At 39.1% G+C, this 20,065-nt stretch overlaps 1 protein-coding gene across 1 annotated transcript in view; it reads right to left on the bottom strand.

Moving 5' to 3' along the window:
* The window catches only part of PLCXD3 (phosphatidylinositol specific phospholipase C X domain containing 3), a 308,568-nt gene that overhangs the window by 96,202 nt on the left and 192,301 nt on the right, over positions 1-20,065 (bottom strand). The window contains exon 2 of the mRNA XM_007950524.1: positions 16,540-17,248. Coding sequence (XP_007948715.1) covers positions 16,540-17,248 — 709 coding nt within the window. The remainder of the gene's footprint in view (positions 1-16,539; positions 17,249-20,065) is intronic.

Raw genomic sequence — 20,065 nt, 5'->3', positions numbered from 1 at the left:
TAACTATGGGGAGGAAGTGGGAGAGGAGCTGTTGCATTGTAAACTGTGGTCAATGACATGAGACAAAGTATATGTGAACTGCTATATGGAAAGTGAATTCGCTCTGTAAATCTTAACCCAAATCACAATAAATAAAATTAAATTAAAAAAAAAAGAAAGAAAGAAAAATACCAAATACAAGGCTGAGGTTAAGCTAAAAGACTGTAATATATGTTCCATGACATTCAAGAACGTATATGAGAAAAGCACATCAGGTACCTACTTTCAGGAGACCATCATCTCTATCTTCAATTGGATGACAGGGCCTCACTGCTTATGAAACTCTTTCTTCCTTCATAAGCAGGAGAAAGTCAATGTACTTTCACAAGGGCAGAGTAAAAGCTAATATACCTACTCATTTCTTCTCTTTTTCAACATGCACATACACACACACATACAAAAACACATTTTTTTTTTCAATTACTATAAAAAGACATCATACTTGGAGAAGATCGGCAAAAACAAAGAAAATACCAATGAGATGGATTGACACAATAGTCTTACAATGGGCTCAACCAAATCAAAAATAATGGAGATGGCACAGACCAGGCAACATTTTATTCTGTTTTACATAAAGTTGCCTTAAGTTGGAGTGGACACGGTGGCAACTAACAACAACTTTTCAATCTAGAGCTGGCGACATAGCTAAAGCTAGCTGGACCAGAAAATGGTCGACAATTGCAGCAACCCAAACCATGGAGACATTGAAACGTTGCTACTCATGGTTTATGGCATTAAGGAGCCTCTCAGTATTTATCAGATATAAGAATCCTTATCCATATCCTGTTTAAAGGCTGTTCTGCCTGTAAACACACGATAACAAAAACAGTACAAGCAAAGCAACAGTGAGATGTGTGTGTGTGAGTATGTGTGTGTGCGTAAGAGTGTGAAATATTCCTTCTGCTATATAAGACAATGCAGAAATGCCTGTGACAGCCTGCAGTACTGGTATTCATTAATTAACCCCTTCACCTTTAGCCTGTAAAGGTAAGTCTGAGACAGGATCGAAACTAAGTTTCCAGGCCTTTGTTTAGCAAGAGATCCATTGTATTGGTTCTGAATCCACATATAGCCACTGTTCACATATTGAAGGTGGATAAAACCACACATTCAACCAAAGGAAACAGGGGTTTCCCTATAAGCTATTTATGACAAGCTATTTTATACAAGTACATTATTTGAAGAAATAGGCAACTTGAATTAAACCGTTCAAAAACAAACCACAAGACCTGAAAAATATACAGTTACGAATAACTTTTTATAGTGTCCTTGCGCTATTTATTTTCTTGACTGGTTCATTTTTGAACCTGAGCTGAATGGTAATGGCAAGAGCATTTCTGCTCAGTATTCAGAGAAGCAACAGCTACCCTGTGAATTTGCTAGGTTTCCTATTGGCCAAATCTTACAAACATTTACAAAGGGCAGCCTGTGCGTTCAGAATTCACTAATGAAATCACACATTACAGTCTCACTGCCTCATATGGCTCCTTCAAGATAGGATGTCACAGCCCCAGAAACAACTTGTATGCTTTTTTTCTTTTCACAGCTGAGGCCACAGTGAAATAAGTGATGAGGGGGTGGGGAAAGAAATATTTTAAAACAAGATTTCCAGCTATACTTTTAATTTCTACCAAAAAAAAAAAAAAAGAAAGAAAGAAAGAAAGGAAGAAAGAAAGAAAAACAATCATGACAAGCAAGTCTCTAGCTGTTCTTGTCTAATTATGTTTAGTGCTTTAAAATAAGTTAATTAACAATAGGCTACAATCACAGACATACAGAGCAGCGGCCAGATTTCTGCTCTTTACACCTAAGTCAAGTATCGGTGTCTGCCTTCTCGGCATGCAATTTTCCTCTGGAATGTTCCAAAGTTAGATATTCTGAGGAAAATTCATATTTCCACTTTTTTTATTGTTGTTATATTGACAGTAGTATGGAACAAAATGTTGTGTCAACTTAGTGTGGTAAGTTAAAGCTGAAATGCCACGGCTTGAATGTTAGAAATTATGTGAGGTTTATTTAACAATTTGGTTAGGTAGGGTATATTTAAAGAAACTATTCTTCCTTTAGGAGCTCTGGTAGCATAGGGGCTAGAGCACTTGACTGCTAACCAGAAGGCTGGTGGTTCAAACCCACCAGCACTCCTCGGAAGGAAGATTGGGCAATCCTACTTCCGTAGTGATATTGCCTCGGAAACCCAAGGAGGGGTCACTATGAGTCGGGGCTGACTCGACGGCACATAACAACAACAACATTTTTCCTTTATCTTTTGAAAGAGAGGATTTGGCTTACATCAGTTCACTTAAATTAGCATTTATACTTGTCAGTTACACTTAGTAGATCACTCACTTAAAGCCATGTCTCCAGGGTTCACTAAACACTAAGATCTGGATTGCAAGACTTGGGGCACCCATTTGAAGAAGCTCCCAAAAATATTCTCAAAAAAAGGCAAGAAAATAATTCAATGAAATTATGACAGTCCACCATCCTACCTTTTGTTTCTTTGTGCCATAAATGAATTTTGAAAACTTGGCAAGTTGGTATGTTCAAAAGAATGAGCAATTCTCTTACAAAAAGCTCTATTCTCACATTTCTTCCCCACTCCTATCCCCTCCAATCCCCACCACCTTGGGATTCTCTATACAGTTCACCTTCCACGTTCATGGGTTCTGCCTCCACATATTCAGTCAAACTTGGATGGAAAATATTGAAGAAGGAGCAATTAAGTGGTCAAAGCAATCCCTCAAAAGCTAAACCCCAAATCCACTGCCACTGAATCAATTCTGACTCATAAAGACCCCACAGGAGAGACTAAAACAGCCTCATAGGGTTTCTAAGGCTGCAAATCTTTACAGAAGCAGACCTTCCCATCTTTCTTTCACTGAAAGGCTGGAGATTCAAACCATCTACCTTTGCTTAGCACTCAAAAGCCTTAACTTCTACAGAACCAGAGCTTCTTTCATAAGCTAACCCAAACAAAATCAAACTCACTGCTGTCAAGTCGATTTGACTGATAATGACCTCTCCTTGGGTTTCCAAGGCCATATCTCTGCAGAAGTAAATTACCCAATCTTTCTTTCTCAGAGTGTCTGGTGAGTTTGAACTGCCAGGTTTGTGGTTAGCAGTCAAATGCCTTAGGCATTACACCAGGCTAAGAGGGTGCTAAAACCACTGTTTGCATAGCGTTGACATTGTATTTGGTATTATAAGTACTCTAGAGATGACTTAAAGTACATGGGAGGATGTGTGTAGATTACAAGGGGAACTCTGGTGGCATAGTGCCTAAGGGATTTGACTGTCAACCAGAAGGCTGGCAGTTCAAACCCACCAGCCACTCCTTGGAAGGCCCACTAGCCACTCCTTGGAAGGAAGGTTGGGCAATCTACTTCCGTAGTGACACCACCTTGGAAACCCAAGGAGGGGTCTCCATGAGAGTCAGATCCGACTTGACGGCAGTGAGTTTGGTTTTTCTGGTTTGGTGTAGGTTATATGCAAATATTATGTCATTTTATATAAATGACTTGAGCATTTGTGGATTTTGGTATCCAGCAGGGTCCTGGAACCAATCCCCCCAAGGGTGCTGAGGGATGACTATACTTGTTAATCAATTCAAGGGCTGCCCAAAGAGGCAGAAGGTACTGAGAAACTTAAGAACACAGAGAAAGTCAGTGGTTCCCAACATGACTCAATTGTAAGATTTTGCATTGTCAAGTACGTATGCTCTGGGGCTAGGGTATTATTAACTTTTTGGTTTGTCTCATTATCAAAATGGCATAGATACACCCACAATTGTTTCAATGAGAAAAAGAACAAAGAAAAAACACATGGAAAGCCTAACTTACACACCAGGGACTTTCAAACCAAACAGAAGTAAGGGATGCTTCTTTCTTTACATTGTGCTGAGAAAAGGAAAAATAAAGAAAACCATTAAAAAAGTAAGAATCAGCCCCTGACATCCAGAAGCTGGCCTGACATCCAGTGCTAGGCCATGTTATTTTCCCGTTGGACATAATCTCACAGAATACCAACATCAGACAAGGGTACTCCGAAGCCATAATAGAGTGAGAGCACAAAGGCTACTTCATAATTTTGTCTAAGCACAGACAAAGCCAAGATCATAGTGCCACAAATAACCAAACATTCAACTCTCAACTGAAGTATGTGACTGCTACTTCACCAATTACAGCTTTATCCTCTCTCTAGCAATATTGAAAGTCCATGTATGGTGCAAACAATTTGCTATCAACTGCCAATCTAAAGATTGGCAGTTGAACCCACCCAGTGGCAACACGGAAGAAAGGCCTGGTAATATGTTTCCATAACATTGCAGCCAAGAAGAGCCTATGGAGAAGTTCTACTCTGTAACACATAGGGTCACCATGATGCAAAGAAACAGTCAAAGACAACTGGCTTTGTTCTTTTAGCCTATAGATAAGATTTATTAAATAACCAATTATAGAAATCCCTCTGCTTTCTGACAGCATACAATCTACACAGAACACCTACTTTCTTAGACCTCCCAGCACAAATCTTGTCTCTTCTATACTCTGGTACTGGTCCATCTGAATATACTATTGATTAATCTGGGTGCTGACACATAATGAGATGAAACAGAAATCCAATCACTTTTTTGATTTTCATAGATATAAGGAAGATAGTAAGGTACAATGGTTTTAAGATACCATATCTGAGGTCACACATTCAAAGTAGATTTTTCTATAATAGGGTAGGGATCTGTATTAGTTATCTAATGCTGCTATGGGAGCTCTGGTAGCATAGTGCCTAAGGCATTTGACTGCTAACCAGAAGGCTGGCAGTTCAAACTCACCAGTCACTCCTCGGAAGGAAGGTTGGGCAGTCTACTTCTGTAGTGATACCACCTCAGAAACCCAAGGAGAGGTCACTGTGAGTCGGATCCAACTAGACAACAGTGAGTTTGGTTTAGAAATATCAGAAGTAGATAGATTTAACAAGTAGAAATGTATTCTCTCACACTTTAGTAAGCTAGAAGTCTGAATTCAGGACACCAGCTCTGGGAGAAGGCCTTTTCTGTCTGTGTTGACTCTGTGGGAAAATCCTTGGAGGTTTCCATGTGTCTTGTTACCAATCTTACCCTGGGTCCAGGAGGTTCTCAGCACAGCGATCCTGGGTCCAAAGGCCATGCTCCTTTCTTGGTTGGTAGTACTCACTCCTCTCTCCTTTTATCTCTTGTTAGGTAAAAGGCGATACAGGCCACATCCCAGGGAAACTCCACTTTTGTCAGATCAGGGCTGTGATCTGAGTCAACTGTTGCATCCCACCCTAATCCCCTTACAACTGATTGACTGATCACATGACATCACATCATAGGGGTTGATTATAACATCATTACATAACTGTCAAACCAGAGAATCATGGCTTTGCCAAGTGGACACTTATTTTGGGGGGACACAATTCAATCAACGACACCATTCATGTTTGGTTTATGAATCATTGAACAGTGGGAGCAATGTAGATTTAAATCCTGGCTCCACCTTTTGTTAACTGTGTGATCTGGGTGAGTTATTAACTTTTCTAAGGTTCATTCCTTTCATCTTTAAGATGTGATGACAACCAAACCAAACCAAACTCACTGCCATCAAGTCTCATCTGACTCTTAGTGACCCCTCCTTGGCAGTGTCTCTACAGAAGTAGAGCGCCCAACCGTCTTTCTGAGGAGCGGCTGGTGGGTTTGAACTGCCAGCCTTCTGGTTAGCAGTCAAATGCCTTAGGCACTACGTGACAACAGTAACTACTTTTTGGGGATTGTGAATACTAATGTTAATAAAACAATGCAAATAAAGCAATTGGCATAGTACCTAATAGATAGAGACCACTTAAAAACCCTTTATTCTTATTATCATCTAAATTGTTGGCCTATGTAAACATTTGTCTAACTTAATTCAGCATCAATTTACTTGCAAAGATCCATTGCTCCTTAAAATTCTGACAGGTGGTCTGACTGCTTTTTTTAAAAAAAAAAAAAACTAGAAAAATCTATAATTTAATAAACATTCACAAATTAGGGAAAGACTTGTCTCAGTTGCTCACCTTCTTTTTAAGAATGTGTGAATTCCGTGGGGGAGAGGTGCAAAAGCTGGTGTTTGAAAAAGAATTAAAAATAGATGTTAAAAAAAACAAAAATCTGTGTCTTTTGGCATTGGTAAAATGTAGAAAACACATATGCAGTGTTTGGAACCCATGGCCAGATTGAAAGCTACTGTACCTAAATCCAAGCAGGATTTAGTTTCCCTGAAAGCCACCCACACCTCCCAACACTGTTTTCTAAATGCATGTGCTCAGAGCTGTGTTAATCCAAATATTTAAAAAAAAAAAAAAAAAATGGCCTTGAGTCTATTCTGACAAACGGTGACCCCCATGAATGTCAGTCTAACTATGCTCTGTAGGGTTTTCAATGGCTATGATCTCTGGTAGCATAGTGCCTAAGGCACTTGAGTGCTAACTAGAAGGCTGGCAGTTCAAACCCACCAGCCACTCCTTGGAAGGCAGATTGGGCAATCTACTTCCGTACTGATATTGTTGTTGTTATTTGCCCTCAAGTCAGACCTGACTTGTAGCGACCTCTCCTTGGGTTTCTGAGGCGGTATCACTACAGAAGTAGGTTGCCCAACCTTCCTTCCAAGGAGTGGCTGGTAGGTTTGAACTGCCAGCCCTCTGGTTAGTAGTCAAGTGCCTTAGGCACTATGCTACCAGAGTTGGGAAACCCAAGGAGGGGTCACTATAAGTTGGGTCTGACTCAATGGCAAATAACAACAACAAAACAATAATGATCTCTTGAAGTTGATCATCAAGCCTTTCTTCAAGATGCCTTTGGGTACCTTTTCCTATAGGCTTCACCCACACAGCTGAAATATGTAGGGGGGAAAAACCCTCTGGGCTTCACATTAACACCATACTTATAATGCAGGCTTTTCAATTAGTTAAAAAGGTGATCTTTCTAGTTCTTCTGACACTAAACTCCACTGGAGGAAGCTCATAGCACAAATATTATGTCAAGGCTCAGATATATTTGCAAATAATTTGCATGCAATTTACATAATTCTAGAGAGAAAAAAGTTGGTTCTACATATAAAACCTTCATTTCTTCCTTTTTACTTCTCCCCCTCCACTTCTTTTCTTTCAACAATTTGTTGTTCTTAGTTATCTTCAAGTCAATTCTGACTCACAAGGACCTCGTGCATTTCAGGATATAACTGCTCCATCAGGTATTCAAAACTTTGACCTTTCAGAATCAGGTCTCCAGGACTGCCTTCCAGGGCAGCTCTGGGAAGGTTCAAACTGCCAGTCTTCTGGCTAGTAGTTGAGAGCTTAACTAAAGACTCCTTCTCAATGTTATACAGCTCTACTATCCCTAATACATAAGCCAGAGGCAAGCAAAAAGTTTTGAATTGAACTATGAAAGGAAATCAGGAAAATAATATCATTTACAATGTCACCCAAAAGATGAAGTACTTAAAAATAAATTTAACCAGAGATACAAAAGATGTATACAAAGAAAACTACAAAACACTACTACAAGAAAACAAAAGAGGTCCATATAAATGGGAGAATATACTGTGCTCATGAATAAGAAGACTTTTAACATTCTGAAAATGGCAATACTACCAAAGTGATTTACAGATATAATGCAATCCCAATCCAGATTCCATCATCATTCTTTAAAGAGATGAAAAAAGTAATCATCAACTTTATAGAGAAAGGAAAGAGACCTCAGATAAGCAAAGCACTGCTTTTTCAAGAAGAAGAAAGTAGGAGGCTTCACATTCTCCAGTCTTAAAACCTCCTATAAAGCCACAGTAGTCAAACAGCCTGGTACTGGTACAATGAAGACACATAGACCAATGGAACAGAATTGAAAATCCAGAAGTAAGTTCGTTCACCTATGGACAGCTGATCTTTGACAAAGTGCTAAAAGCCATTAAATAGGGAAGAGTTATCTCTTTAACAAATGGCTACATATTCATTTGCAGAAAAATGAAACAGAATGCATACCTCATACCATATACAAAAAACTAAGTCAAGATGGATCCAACACATAAATATAAAAACTAACACTATAAATATCATTAAAAAATAAGGGCAAACTTAGGCTCTAATTTGCGACATACATAGTTTATCACTAAAATGCACAAACAGCAGAAGATAAACAAGATGAGTGGGACCTCATAAAAATTAAACACCTAATGTTCATCCAAAGAGTATAAAGAGAATATACAGACTGGGAAATAATTTTTGGCTACAACATTATTTTGCCAAGGGTTAATCTCCAAAATTTATAGAAAACTTCAACATCTCAACAACAAAAAGACAAATAATCTCATTTAAAAGTGGGCAGAAAACATGAACAGGTACTTCATAAAAGAAGATATTCAGGCAGGCAACAAATATGTGAAGAAATGTTCACAATCATTAGCCATTACTCACTGCCATTGAGTCTATTCAACTCATAGCTACCCCTGCTTGGGTTTCCAAGATGGTATCTCTGCAAAAGTAGATTGCCCAATCTTCCTTCTGAGGAGTGGCTGTTGGGTTTGAACTGCTAGCCTTCTGGTTAGCAGTCAAATCCCTTAGGTACTACACCACCAGAGCTTCCAACATAAACTGCCAAAACCCAGGACAGATGCAAATCAAAACAATGAGATATCATCTCACCCTGGCAGTAATAGCAATGATCATAACAAGAGGGAACAATAAATGCTGTCAAGGGTGTGGAGAGATTGAAACTCTCATGTACCACTGGTGGGACTGTAAAATGGTACAACCACTGGAAAAATGGTTAGAAATATAGATACCATATGATGCAACAATTCCACTACTAAGTATATTGCCTGGGGAAATGAGAGCTATAACACAAATAGATATATGCACACCTATCTTCATTGTTTCTTCACTTTCAGCAACCAAAGTTGTGTTATCTGCATATTACAGATTGTTAATGAACCTTCCTCCAATCCTGATGCCAGATTCTTCTTCATATAGTCCCTTTCTCTGATTATTTGCTCAGCATACAGACTGAGTAAATATGGTGAAAGGATACAACCCTGATTTTAAACCATGCAATATCCCCTTTTCTGTTTGAATAACTGCTTCTTGGTCTATATAAAGGTTCCTCATGAGCATAATGAAATGTCCTGGAATTCCCATTCTTCACAATGTCATCCGTAATTTGCTATTATCCACATAAACCAAAACCAAACCAAACTCACTGCCATCAAGTCAATTTGACTCATAGAGAACCCTCCTTGGGTTTCCGAGGTGGTATCTCTATGGAAGTAGATTGCCCAATAGTCGAATGCAACTGCACAGTCAATAAAACACAGGTAGATATCTTTCTGGTATTCTTTGCTTTCAGCCAAGATCCCCATGACATAAAGAATGATACTCCTTGTTCCACATCCTCTTCTGTATCCAGCTTGAATTCTGGCAGGTCCCCATCAATGTACTGCTATAATCATTTTTTAATTGTCTTCAGCAAAATTTTACTTGCATGTGATATTAATAATATTGTTAGATAATTTCCACATTCTGTTGAATCAGCTTTCCTTGAAATGGGCACAAATACAGATATTTTCCAGTCAATTGGCCAGGTAGATGTCTTCCAAATTTCATGACATAAACAAGTGAATTCCTCCAGCACTGTGTCCATTTGTTGAAACATCTAAATGGGTATTTCATCAATTCCTACAGCCTTGTTTTTCACTAATTCCTTCAGTGCAGCTTGGACTTCTTCCTTCAATACCATCAGTTCTTAATCATATGCTCCCTCCTAAAATGGCTAAATGTTGTCCAATTCTTTTGGTACAATAACTCTGTGTATTCCTTCCATCTTCTTTTGATGCCTCCTTCATCATTCAATATTTTGCCATTAGGATATTTCAATATTGTAACTCAAGGCTTCAATTTTTTATTCAGTTCTTTAGGTTTGAGAAATGTCAAAAGTGAAAAATACTTGAGGTACTTATTGAGGAAGATCAAAGACTACAGCTTTCAGTATGGGTTATACTTCAACATAAAGAAAGCAAACATCCTCATAATAGGACCAAAAAGCAGCATCATGACAAATGGAGAAAAGACTGAAGTTGGCAAGAATTTATTATTACTTGGATCCTCAATCAATGCCCATGGAAGCAGCAGTCAAGAAACTGAGCAATGTATTGCATTGGGCAAATCTGCTCCAAAAGACCTCTTTAAAATACTAAAGAGCAAAGATGTCACTTTGAAGACTAAGATACATCTAATCCCAGCTATAGTCTTTTCTATAGCCTGATATGCATGTGAGAGCTGGACAATGAATAAGGAAAACCAAAGAAAAATTGATGTATTTGAGTTGTGGTGTTGGTGAAGAATGTTGAGTGTACCATGGACTGTTAGAACAAACAAATCTGACTTGTAAGAAGCACAGTTCAGAATGTCTTTTAGAGACAAGGATGGTCAGACTTCATCTCTCATACTTTGGTCATTTTGTGAAAAGGGACCGATCCCTGGGAAAAGATATCATGCTGGGCAAAGTAGAGGGTCAGCAAAACAGGGGAAGATCCTCAACAAGATGGATTGACACGGTGGCGGAAACAATGGGCTTAAGCACAGCAATGGCAGCGAGAACGGTGCAGGACCAGGCAGTGTTTCACTCTGTTGTATATAGGGTTGCTATGAGTAGGAACCAACTCAATAGCACCAAATAACAACAGCATTAGCCACAATAGCAAAAAGATGGAAATAACCTAAGTGCCCATCAGTGGAAGATTGGATAAACAAACTATGGTACATACACGCAATGGAACACTATGCAACATTAAAGAATAAAGATGAATGTGCAAAAACACCTCATAAAATGGATAAGCCTGGAGGACATTGGACTAGAGGACATATTATAACTTTTTGAAATCAGTCATTCACAAAAGGACAAATATTATATGGGACTACTGTTTTAAAAATCCAAGGAAAGCCTGCAGAAAGAAACATGCTTTGATGATTACCCAGGATGGGAAGGGGAAAGAGAGAAAATCACTAAAGAGCAGTCATGTATTATATTGATGAAGGAAAAGGCAAAACACAGTAAGGTGGAGGTCAGCATAACATGACCAAAGCAAAGGAAGACGCTGGTAGTTTCACAAAGGTAAAAGGCAGCAATGGTAAATACTATTAACGTACACAATCCTGTCATAATAGCAACAGTAAACGATCATTTATGTGTGGATTCATAGATAGGTAGGCAGGTATGAGATGGCATATGGGAGTATACCCAAGAGTGTATATAGGTTTGCATTATTGTGATTATAAAATCATCTCCTTAGTTCTTTAGTAAACTCTAAAAGCTATTGTAGAAACTAAACAAGAAGCAAAATCCTTTTATCTTGCTTTACAAAGATTGGGACAAGGACAGGCCCCACGGGACAATCTCTCCATATAGTGATATAATTCAGTAGCAGCAAAAGCTCCAACCATAAGAATGTAAGCAATCTAGACATTTGCAGAACTCATAGAAAGGGCCTTGGACTTCCATAGAGTGTGCAATGAAGTATTGGTAATCTTTTTAAAATCTTAATAGGGAGACTACAGCTAAAATCTAAAACACAGAACGTGGTTATGATTCTTTATGTAGGGATCTTCTCATTCCAATGGCTTGTGGATTTCACTATCAAAAATGCCAACACCCCACAAACATTGGCCTATATTCCTAATGATCAATCGACCATATACACTTAGATGTCATACTGGCACTCAATATCCAGCATGTTCCTGATCGTACCTTCCCCACTTCCTCCCCAGGTCACTGTGTTTCTCCTACCTGTTCCCTGCCATTGTGAATGCCTCCACCACCCATACCATTCCTCAAGCAGAAATCTTGGAACTATCTGTGACTCCTTTCTCTTCTTCCTCAGAAGGCAAGGTTTGCATGCTTGGAGCAAGCGCCTTCTGGGAAGGCCACAGTAAACCAGCCCCTGAAGCATCAGAAGGTGTGTGTTTGCCTGCATGGAGCAAGCACCCCAGGGGCAGGCCCTAGTAAGCCAGCCCCAGGAGCAGTGGAAGGCAGGTGTTTGCATGTGTGGAGCACCCTGGGGGCAGGCTGGGTAAGCAAGCAGGGTGGGGGAGACCAGGAAATGAGCAGAGCACTTTGGAGCAACCAAGAAAGACAAACTTGTCTGCCAGTTTGTCCTACTGTGGTGGCCTGGGTGTTGCTATGAGGCTGGATGCTATCCCCACTGGTGTTTCAAATGCCAGCTCAGGGTTTCCCAGGGTGGATAGGTTTCAGCGGAGCTTCCATACTACAACAGATTCAAAAGAAGGAAGAGGCCATCCACTTCTCAAAGAATTGGCCAGTGAAAACCTGATGAATAGCAGTGAAACACTGTCTGATATATTACTGGAAAACTTTATGAATAACCCTGAAACATTGTGTGATACACTGCCAGAAGACGAGCCCCTCAGGTCAGAAGGCACTCAAAATACGACTGGGGAAGAGCTGCCTCCTTAGAGAAGAGACAACCTTAATGATGTGGATGAACTAAAGTTTTCAGGACCTTCATTTGCTGATGTGGCATGTCTCAAGATGAGAAGATACAGCTGCAAACATCCATTAATAATCAAAACATGGAATGTGTGAAGTATGAATGTAAGAAAATTGTAAATTGTCAAAAATGAAATGAAACACATAAAGGTTGATATCTTAGGCATTAGTGAGTTGAAATACACTGGTTTTGTTCATTTTGAATCAGACAATCATATGATCTACTATGCCAGGAATGACAAATTCAAGAAGAAGGTCGTGGCATTCATCATCACAAAGAATGTAACAAGATCTATCCTAAAGTTCAATGTTGTCAGTGGTAGGATAGTATCCACACATGTACAAGGAAGCCCGGTTGATACTACTATTATTCAAATTTATGCACCAACCACCAAAGCCAAACATGAGGAAATTGAAGATTTTGCCAACTTCTGCAATCTGAAATTGACTGAACATGCAATCAAGATGTGTTAATTATCACTGGTGATTGGAATGCAAAAGTTGGAAACAAAGAAGAATCACCAGTATTTAGAAAATATGGCCTTGGTGATAGAAATGTTGCTGGAGATTGCATGATACAATTTTGCAAGACCAATGACTTATTCATTGCAAATACGGTTTTCCAACAACACAAATGGCAGCTATACACTTGGACTTCACCAAACAGAGTACATAGGAATCAGATGGACTACATCTGTGGCAAGAAGTGATGGAGAAGCTCAGTATCTTCAGCCAAAACCAGGCCAGGAGGTGATTGTGGAACAGACCATCAACTTCTCATAAGCAAGTTCAAGTTGCAACTGAAGACAATTAAAAGAAGTCCACAAGAGCCAACATATGACCTTAATTATATCCCTTCTGAATTTAGAGACCACCTAAAGAATAGATTTGATGTATTAAACATCAATGACTGGAAACCAGAAGAATTGTGGGATGACATCAAGAACATCATCCACAAAGAAAGCAAAATGCCATCAAAAAGGAAAGGAAAAAAAGACTAAAACTGATGTCAGAAGAGACCCTGAAACTTGTCCTTGAATGGTGAGTAGCTAAAGCAAATGACAGGATAAAAGAATTGACAGGATAAAAGAGCTGAACAGAAGATTTCAAAGAGCAGCTTGAGAAGATAAAGTCAATTATTATGATGAAATTTGCAAAGACCTGGAGTTAGAGAACCAAAAGACAAAAACACACTTGGCATTTCTCAAGTTGAAAGAACTGAGGAAGAAATTTAAGCCTCGAGTTGCAATATTGAATGATTCCATGGGCAATATGCTGAATGATGCAGGAAAAAAACATCAAAAGAAGATGGATAGACAGAGTCATTATACCAAAAATAATTGCTAGAGGATTATCCATTTCAGGAGATGGCATATGATCAAGAACCAACGATACTGAAGGAAGAATTTGAAGCTGCACTGAAAGAATTGGCAAAATTGGATGCTGCACTGGAGGCACTCAATTGGTTATGGCAAGAGATTTGGAAGACAGCTATCTGGCCAACTAACTGGAAGAGATCCCTATTTGTACCCATTCCAAAGAAATGTGGAAATTATTGAACAATATCATTGTTATCACACGCAAGTAAAATCTTACTGATGATAATTCAAAAATGGTTGCAGCAGTATATTGGCAGAGAACTTCCAGAAATGCAAGCTGGATTCAGAAGGCGATGTGGAGTGAGGGATGTCATAGCTGATGTCAGATGGATCTTGGTTCAAAGCAAAGAATACCAGAAAGATATTTAGTTGTGTTTTATTGACTGTACAAAGGCATTCTGATTGTGTGGATCATAACAAATTGTGGATAATATTGAGAAGAATGGGAATTCCAGAACACTTAATTGTACTCATGAGGAAACTGTACATAAACCAGGAGGCTGTCATTAGAACAGAACCAGGGGATACTGCATGGTTTATAATCAGGAAGGGAGTGCATCAGGGTTGTATCCTTTCACCATACTCATTCAATCTGTATGCCGAGCAAATAATCCAAAAAGCTGAACTATATGAAGAAGAGCATGAGACAGGAGGATGAATCATTAACAACCTGCAATACACTGATGACACAACTTTGCTTGCTGAAAGTGAGGATGATTTGGAGCACTTACTGATGAACGTTAAAGACTACAGTCTGCAGTATGGATTACAGCTCAATATAAAGAAAACAAAAATCCTTACAACTGGACCAATAAGCAGCATCACAATAAATGAAGAAAAGATTTAAGTTGTCAAAGACTTCATATTACTTACTTTTACAATCAACACCAATTGAAGCAGCAGTCAAGACATCAAAAGATGTATTGTATTGGGCAAATCTGTTGCAAAAGACCACTCTCAAGTGCTGAAGAGCAAAACTATCGCCTTGCACACTAAGATGCACCTAACCCACGCCATGGTATTTTCAATCACCTCATATGCATTTGAGAGCTGGACAATGAATAAGAAAGACTGAAGAAGAGTTGATGCTTCTGAGTTGTGTTGATTAAGAATGTTGAAAGTACCATTGACTGCTAAAAGAACTAACAAATCTATCCTGGAAGAAGTACAGCTGGAAAGCTCCTCGTAAGCAAGAATGGCCAGACTTCGTTTCACCTACTTTAGTCATGTTTTCAGAGGGGACTATCCTCTGGAGAAGGATGTCATGCTTGCTAATGTGGAGGGTCAACAAAAGAGGGTAAGGCCCTCAACAATATGGATTGACATGGTGGCTGCACTGATGAGCTCAGGTACAGTAGGGACTGGGCAGTGTTTTGTTCTGTTGTGCATAAGGTTGCTATGAGTCAGAGATGACTTGATAGCACATAACAACAACAACAACAACAACAACAATTTCTCTCCTTCTTACCATGTCTACTGATTTAGTCACTAAATCATCCTGATTCACTGCTTGCACATCATTCTTTTCTATGTTTTTCACATCTTCAGCCCAGCTTTCATTATCTTCCTAAAAATAGTTCTAAGGAGCCATAAAGGTCTACCTCTCCATTCCATCTATTCTCCAGGCCACGTCAGTTATCTATCAAAGTGCAAATCTTGTCAAGTCTCTGCACGATTAACTCATTTTCGAGCACACCATTGTTCACAATATGAAGTTCCCTGTAGCCTGGCTAAAAAACTTTTTTGTTAGTGTGTTCCTGCTCCCACAAGTTTCATCTCTACCATTTCCCACCTATGCCCTCTGCTGTAAGCCCACCAAAAGTATTTTCACCTCCAAATCTTTTCTCCTTATCTTCTTGTCCTTACCTACAAAGAGCTTGAGTCTAAGCAAAACATTTATGCACTGTCTCTGCACCTTAACTCAGAATATTAATTAAAGATAAAGATTAAAGTTATGATAAGGATGCACATTTTCTTCAGACAATATCTGAATTATTTAATACCTTAACTCAAAGGAATAAATAAAATGTACAGTTCAACATATGTGTCCCACTAGAGGAAAGGAGCTACAGGGATCTTGGTGCCCTCCTCAAATAATGCCTCACAGATAACCACCATTTTACATGTGTGGGTGGGCTTGACCAATGGAACGCCTACTCTCTGGAGGATGATCTTTGCTTATAAGGCACCATGATGCAATCTAATGTAGTCCCAATGGCTTGGAAAACAAGGGATTTGAGTATCCGTTTTATCATTCACCACCCTATTGGCCTTAGGCAAAACATTTCACTTCTTTGAACTTCATTTTGTTATCTGAGAGCCAGTATCTACTTTTCAGGGTTGTTAATGCAGATCAAATGGAATTAGGTATGTAAACAAAGTGAAAACTGTAGAGCCATAGAGCAAAGGCTTTGCAGTCTATAAAGCATCACACAAAAGTGCAAAGGAATGCTATGAAAAGAGAGATGGACATGAAGTTAAAATATATGGGCATGGATTTCTAGCTCCATCACTCACTAGCCACATGAATTGGACCAAATTACTTGAATGTTTTTCCTGATACCCTAAAACACTTACCTTTCTGTGATTGTTTCTCTGAGGCCACTGGCTACTCCTTTGACCACAGTGCTAGCTTTGGGGGTCAGCACCACCTGAGAAATAAAAAACGAGCCCTTCTTTCTTCTCTCAGTGATGGATGCCTGAAGAAACTGGATCAGTTTTTCAGGGTCTGTGGTGTTGGCCCAGGGTGCTGGCATCATCTGCCCAGGCCAGAGGAAGGGCACTTCCAGAGCCACCGGGCTGTGGTAGAACACCAGCACCTGATAGTCCTTTTCCCACAGGTACTTTAGACTAACTTCTTGGGCAAAAATCGCTGGACACATTTTATTTCCATAGATGTCTTTCAGCATTTGGACCAGTTTTTCATGGTGATATTTCTGCATCCCATAGAAGTGATTGAAGTCTAAGAATACTACTTCCTTGTGGTGGTCTGTGAGGAATGCATTGATCTCCTCAAGGCCTTCGTTGACTTTGGCACTGAACAAACCATGAGCAAAGTAGAGTTCATTGTCGGGGTCTCGGGGCTTGGTGGAAATTCGAAGATCAAAATAACGAATCCCAGCTCCCAGCTGACCAGTGAAGTTCATTGTTTGAGTAGCTAACCATTTTCGCATCAGCTTTTTTGCCACAGTTCCAAACACAGAGACAAAATTCTGGACAGTTTCTGGCTGTTCAGGCCCTACTGGAGAGGCCTCATCAATGTAGAAGCTGAAGGAATCATGAGATCCTAGAAGAATAACAAGATATAATATGGTTATATCTCAGCCCTTAAAGACATAGAGTTTCCTTGTCCTTCCCAAGTTCTCTTTTCCCCCTGCCCTCAAAGAAGACAAAAGAAATACTAAGCAATATTTATCTAGCTAATCCCATGTCATAGGAGGGTCCTTTTTATAATGTAGTACAGCACATAGGGAATTCCTGGGGGGTGCAAATTAATAGTTAATGCATTCATTTGCTAACCAAAAGCTTGGAAGTTTGAGTCCACCCAGAGGCACCTTGGAAGAAAAGCCTGGTGACCTATTTCTGAAAAATCAGCCATTAGATACCCTGTGGAGCAGTTCTACTCTGTCATAAATAGTTGCTGTGAGTTGGAATCAAGTCAACAGACTCTACTACAACCATATGAGTACATGGGTATGCATAGTAAGATGGTAAGTTTAAATAAAAATATATTAGTAATTACAGTAAATACAAATGGATTAAAAGATTCAATCATAAGACACATATACTATTATAAATATTACATAATATATTACAAACATCTAAACATAAAACCAAATTCACTGCTGTCAAGTCAGATCCTACTCATAGTGACCCCTCCTTGAGTATCCGAAGTGGTTTCTCTATGGAAGTAGATTGCCAAGTCTTCCTTCCAAGGAGTGGCTGGTGGGTTTGAACCACCAGCCTTCTGATTAGAAGTCTAATGCCTTAGACACTATGCCACCAAAGCTCCTATTAAGTATATTACAAAGATACTGTTGTTGTTATGTGCTGTCGAGTCGGACCAGACTCATAGTGACCCCTCCTTGGGTTTCTGAGGCAGTATCACTAGGGAAGTAGATTGCCCAACATTCCTTCTGAGGAGTGACTGGTGACTGGTGGGTTTGAACACCAGCCTTCTGGTTAGCAGTTAAGTGCCTTAGGCACTATGCTACCAGAGCTCCCACAAATATACTATAAACCAAAAAAAAAAAAAAAACCTAAGCCCACTGACCCACTGCTGTCAAGTTGATTCTGACTCATAGCAGTGTCATAAGACACAGTAGAATTGCCTCATTGGGCTTTCAAGGCCATAAATCTTTATGGAAGCAGATGCCTCATCTTTCTCCCATGGACCAGCTGGTAGCAGCAGAACACTTAACCACTGTACCACCAAGGCCCTATAGGACACATTTAAAATAAGTATACAAGAAAGGAAATACACAAACAACAAAAAAACAAAAGTACAAACGTCCACCATTGGCTATGGAAAAAAAAAAAAAAAGAAAACAAATCTTGATAAGGATGTGGAGAAATTGGAGCCTTCATATATTGATGGTGGGAATGCAAAATGGCTCAGCTACTGTAGAAAACTTTGATGGTTTCTCAAAAAGTTAAACATTAAGTTTAACTATATGACCCAGCAATTCCACTCCTAGGTATACTTCCAAAAGAACTCAAAGCAGGAACACAAATAGATATTTGTACATCAATGTTCATTGCAGCACTATTCAGAAGAGTCAAAAGGGGGGAACAGCCTAAATGTCTATCAGCAGGTGGATAAACAAAATGTGGTACACACACATACAATAGAATATTACTCAGTTATAAAGAGAAATGAAATCTGGGCACTTGCTACAACATGCACAAACTTTGAAAACATTATACTGATCAAAATAAGTCAGTCACAAATGGAAACAAAAATTATTTTATTCCATTTACATGAAATATTTACAATGGGCATGTATTTAGAGATCTAAGTTTATTAGTGGTTACCAGGAGGGGAAAGGAAGACACAACGCTTACGGGATGTTGAGCTTCTGTTAAGGGTGATGGAAAAATTCAGGAACGGTTAATGGCGATAGTTGAACAACATGATGGACATATTTAATGTCATTGAACTGTATATGTGAAGAGTGTTTAAATGACAATATTTTGTTACATATGTGTTTACCACAAAAATTAATTATTTTCTTAAAAGCCTATGGACTAATGTTCTACTCTGACACATGTAGGGTCTCCATGAGTCAGAATCAACTCAGGCAGTTATGAGGTTTTATAATACACGGAGCATCTTAATAGTCCACAACTGATTCCACAATGATAAGAAAAATTCCTTCTGACCAATATTTTGAATCTCAAACCATCATCTTTTATTTCTGTGAAACTACAATTTAATGCACTCATAGGATTGGCTTTCCAAATAAGTGACCATTATAAAGTAGGATTTATTGAGACTCATGAGTTCTGAAATATTTTGTCTTTAATCTTGCCTTTTCCTTTTATTCTGAGTTAATTTTAAAGCTTAGAGGTCTTGTGTCATATGAATAAAGAAGACTTGGTGATGCAGTGGTTAAAGCATTCAGCTGCTAACCAAAAGGCTGGCAGTTCAAACCCACCAGTCACTGTATGGGAATCTACTTCCATAAAGATTTACAGCCTTGGAAACGCTAGGGGGCAGTTCTATTCTGTCCTATACGTTTTCTATGAGTCAGAATCTACTCTTGGGTTTGGTTTGATTTCACAGGCAATTAGTGTACAAGTTGTTATGTCACACACTGAAAACTACAAAAAGGTCCAAGGCAAAAAAGAAGGGAGAAATAATATAATTGGAGAGTACAATTCTGATAAATTTTATGTCATTCCTTGTTTCGCATTTGTCGTTGTTGTTGTTATGTGTCTTCGAGTCGGACCTGACTCATAGTGGTCCCTCCTTGGGTTTCTGAGGCGGTATCACTACAGAAGTAGATTGCCCAACCTTCTTTCAGAGGAGTGGCTGGTGGGTTTGAACCACCAGCCTTCTGGTTAGCAGTCAAATGCCTTAGGAACTATGCTAAACTTAAAG

This window comes from Orycteropus afer, unplaced genomic scaffold (genome assembly GCF_000298275.1).
Source record: "Orycteropus afer afer isolate SDZICR_OR568_19922 unplaced genomic scaffold, OryAfe1.0 scaffold00275, whole genome shotgun sequence".
Classification (NCBI taxonomy): Eukaryota; Metazoa; Chordata; class Mammalia; order Tubulidentata; family Orycteropodidae; genus Orycteropus; species Orycteropus afer.
The sequence above is the reverse complement of the archived record's forward strand: the minus strand, read 5'-3'. Positions and strand labels throughout refer to the sequence as shown.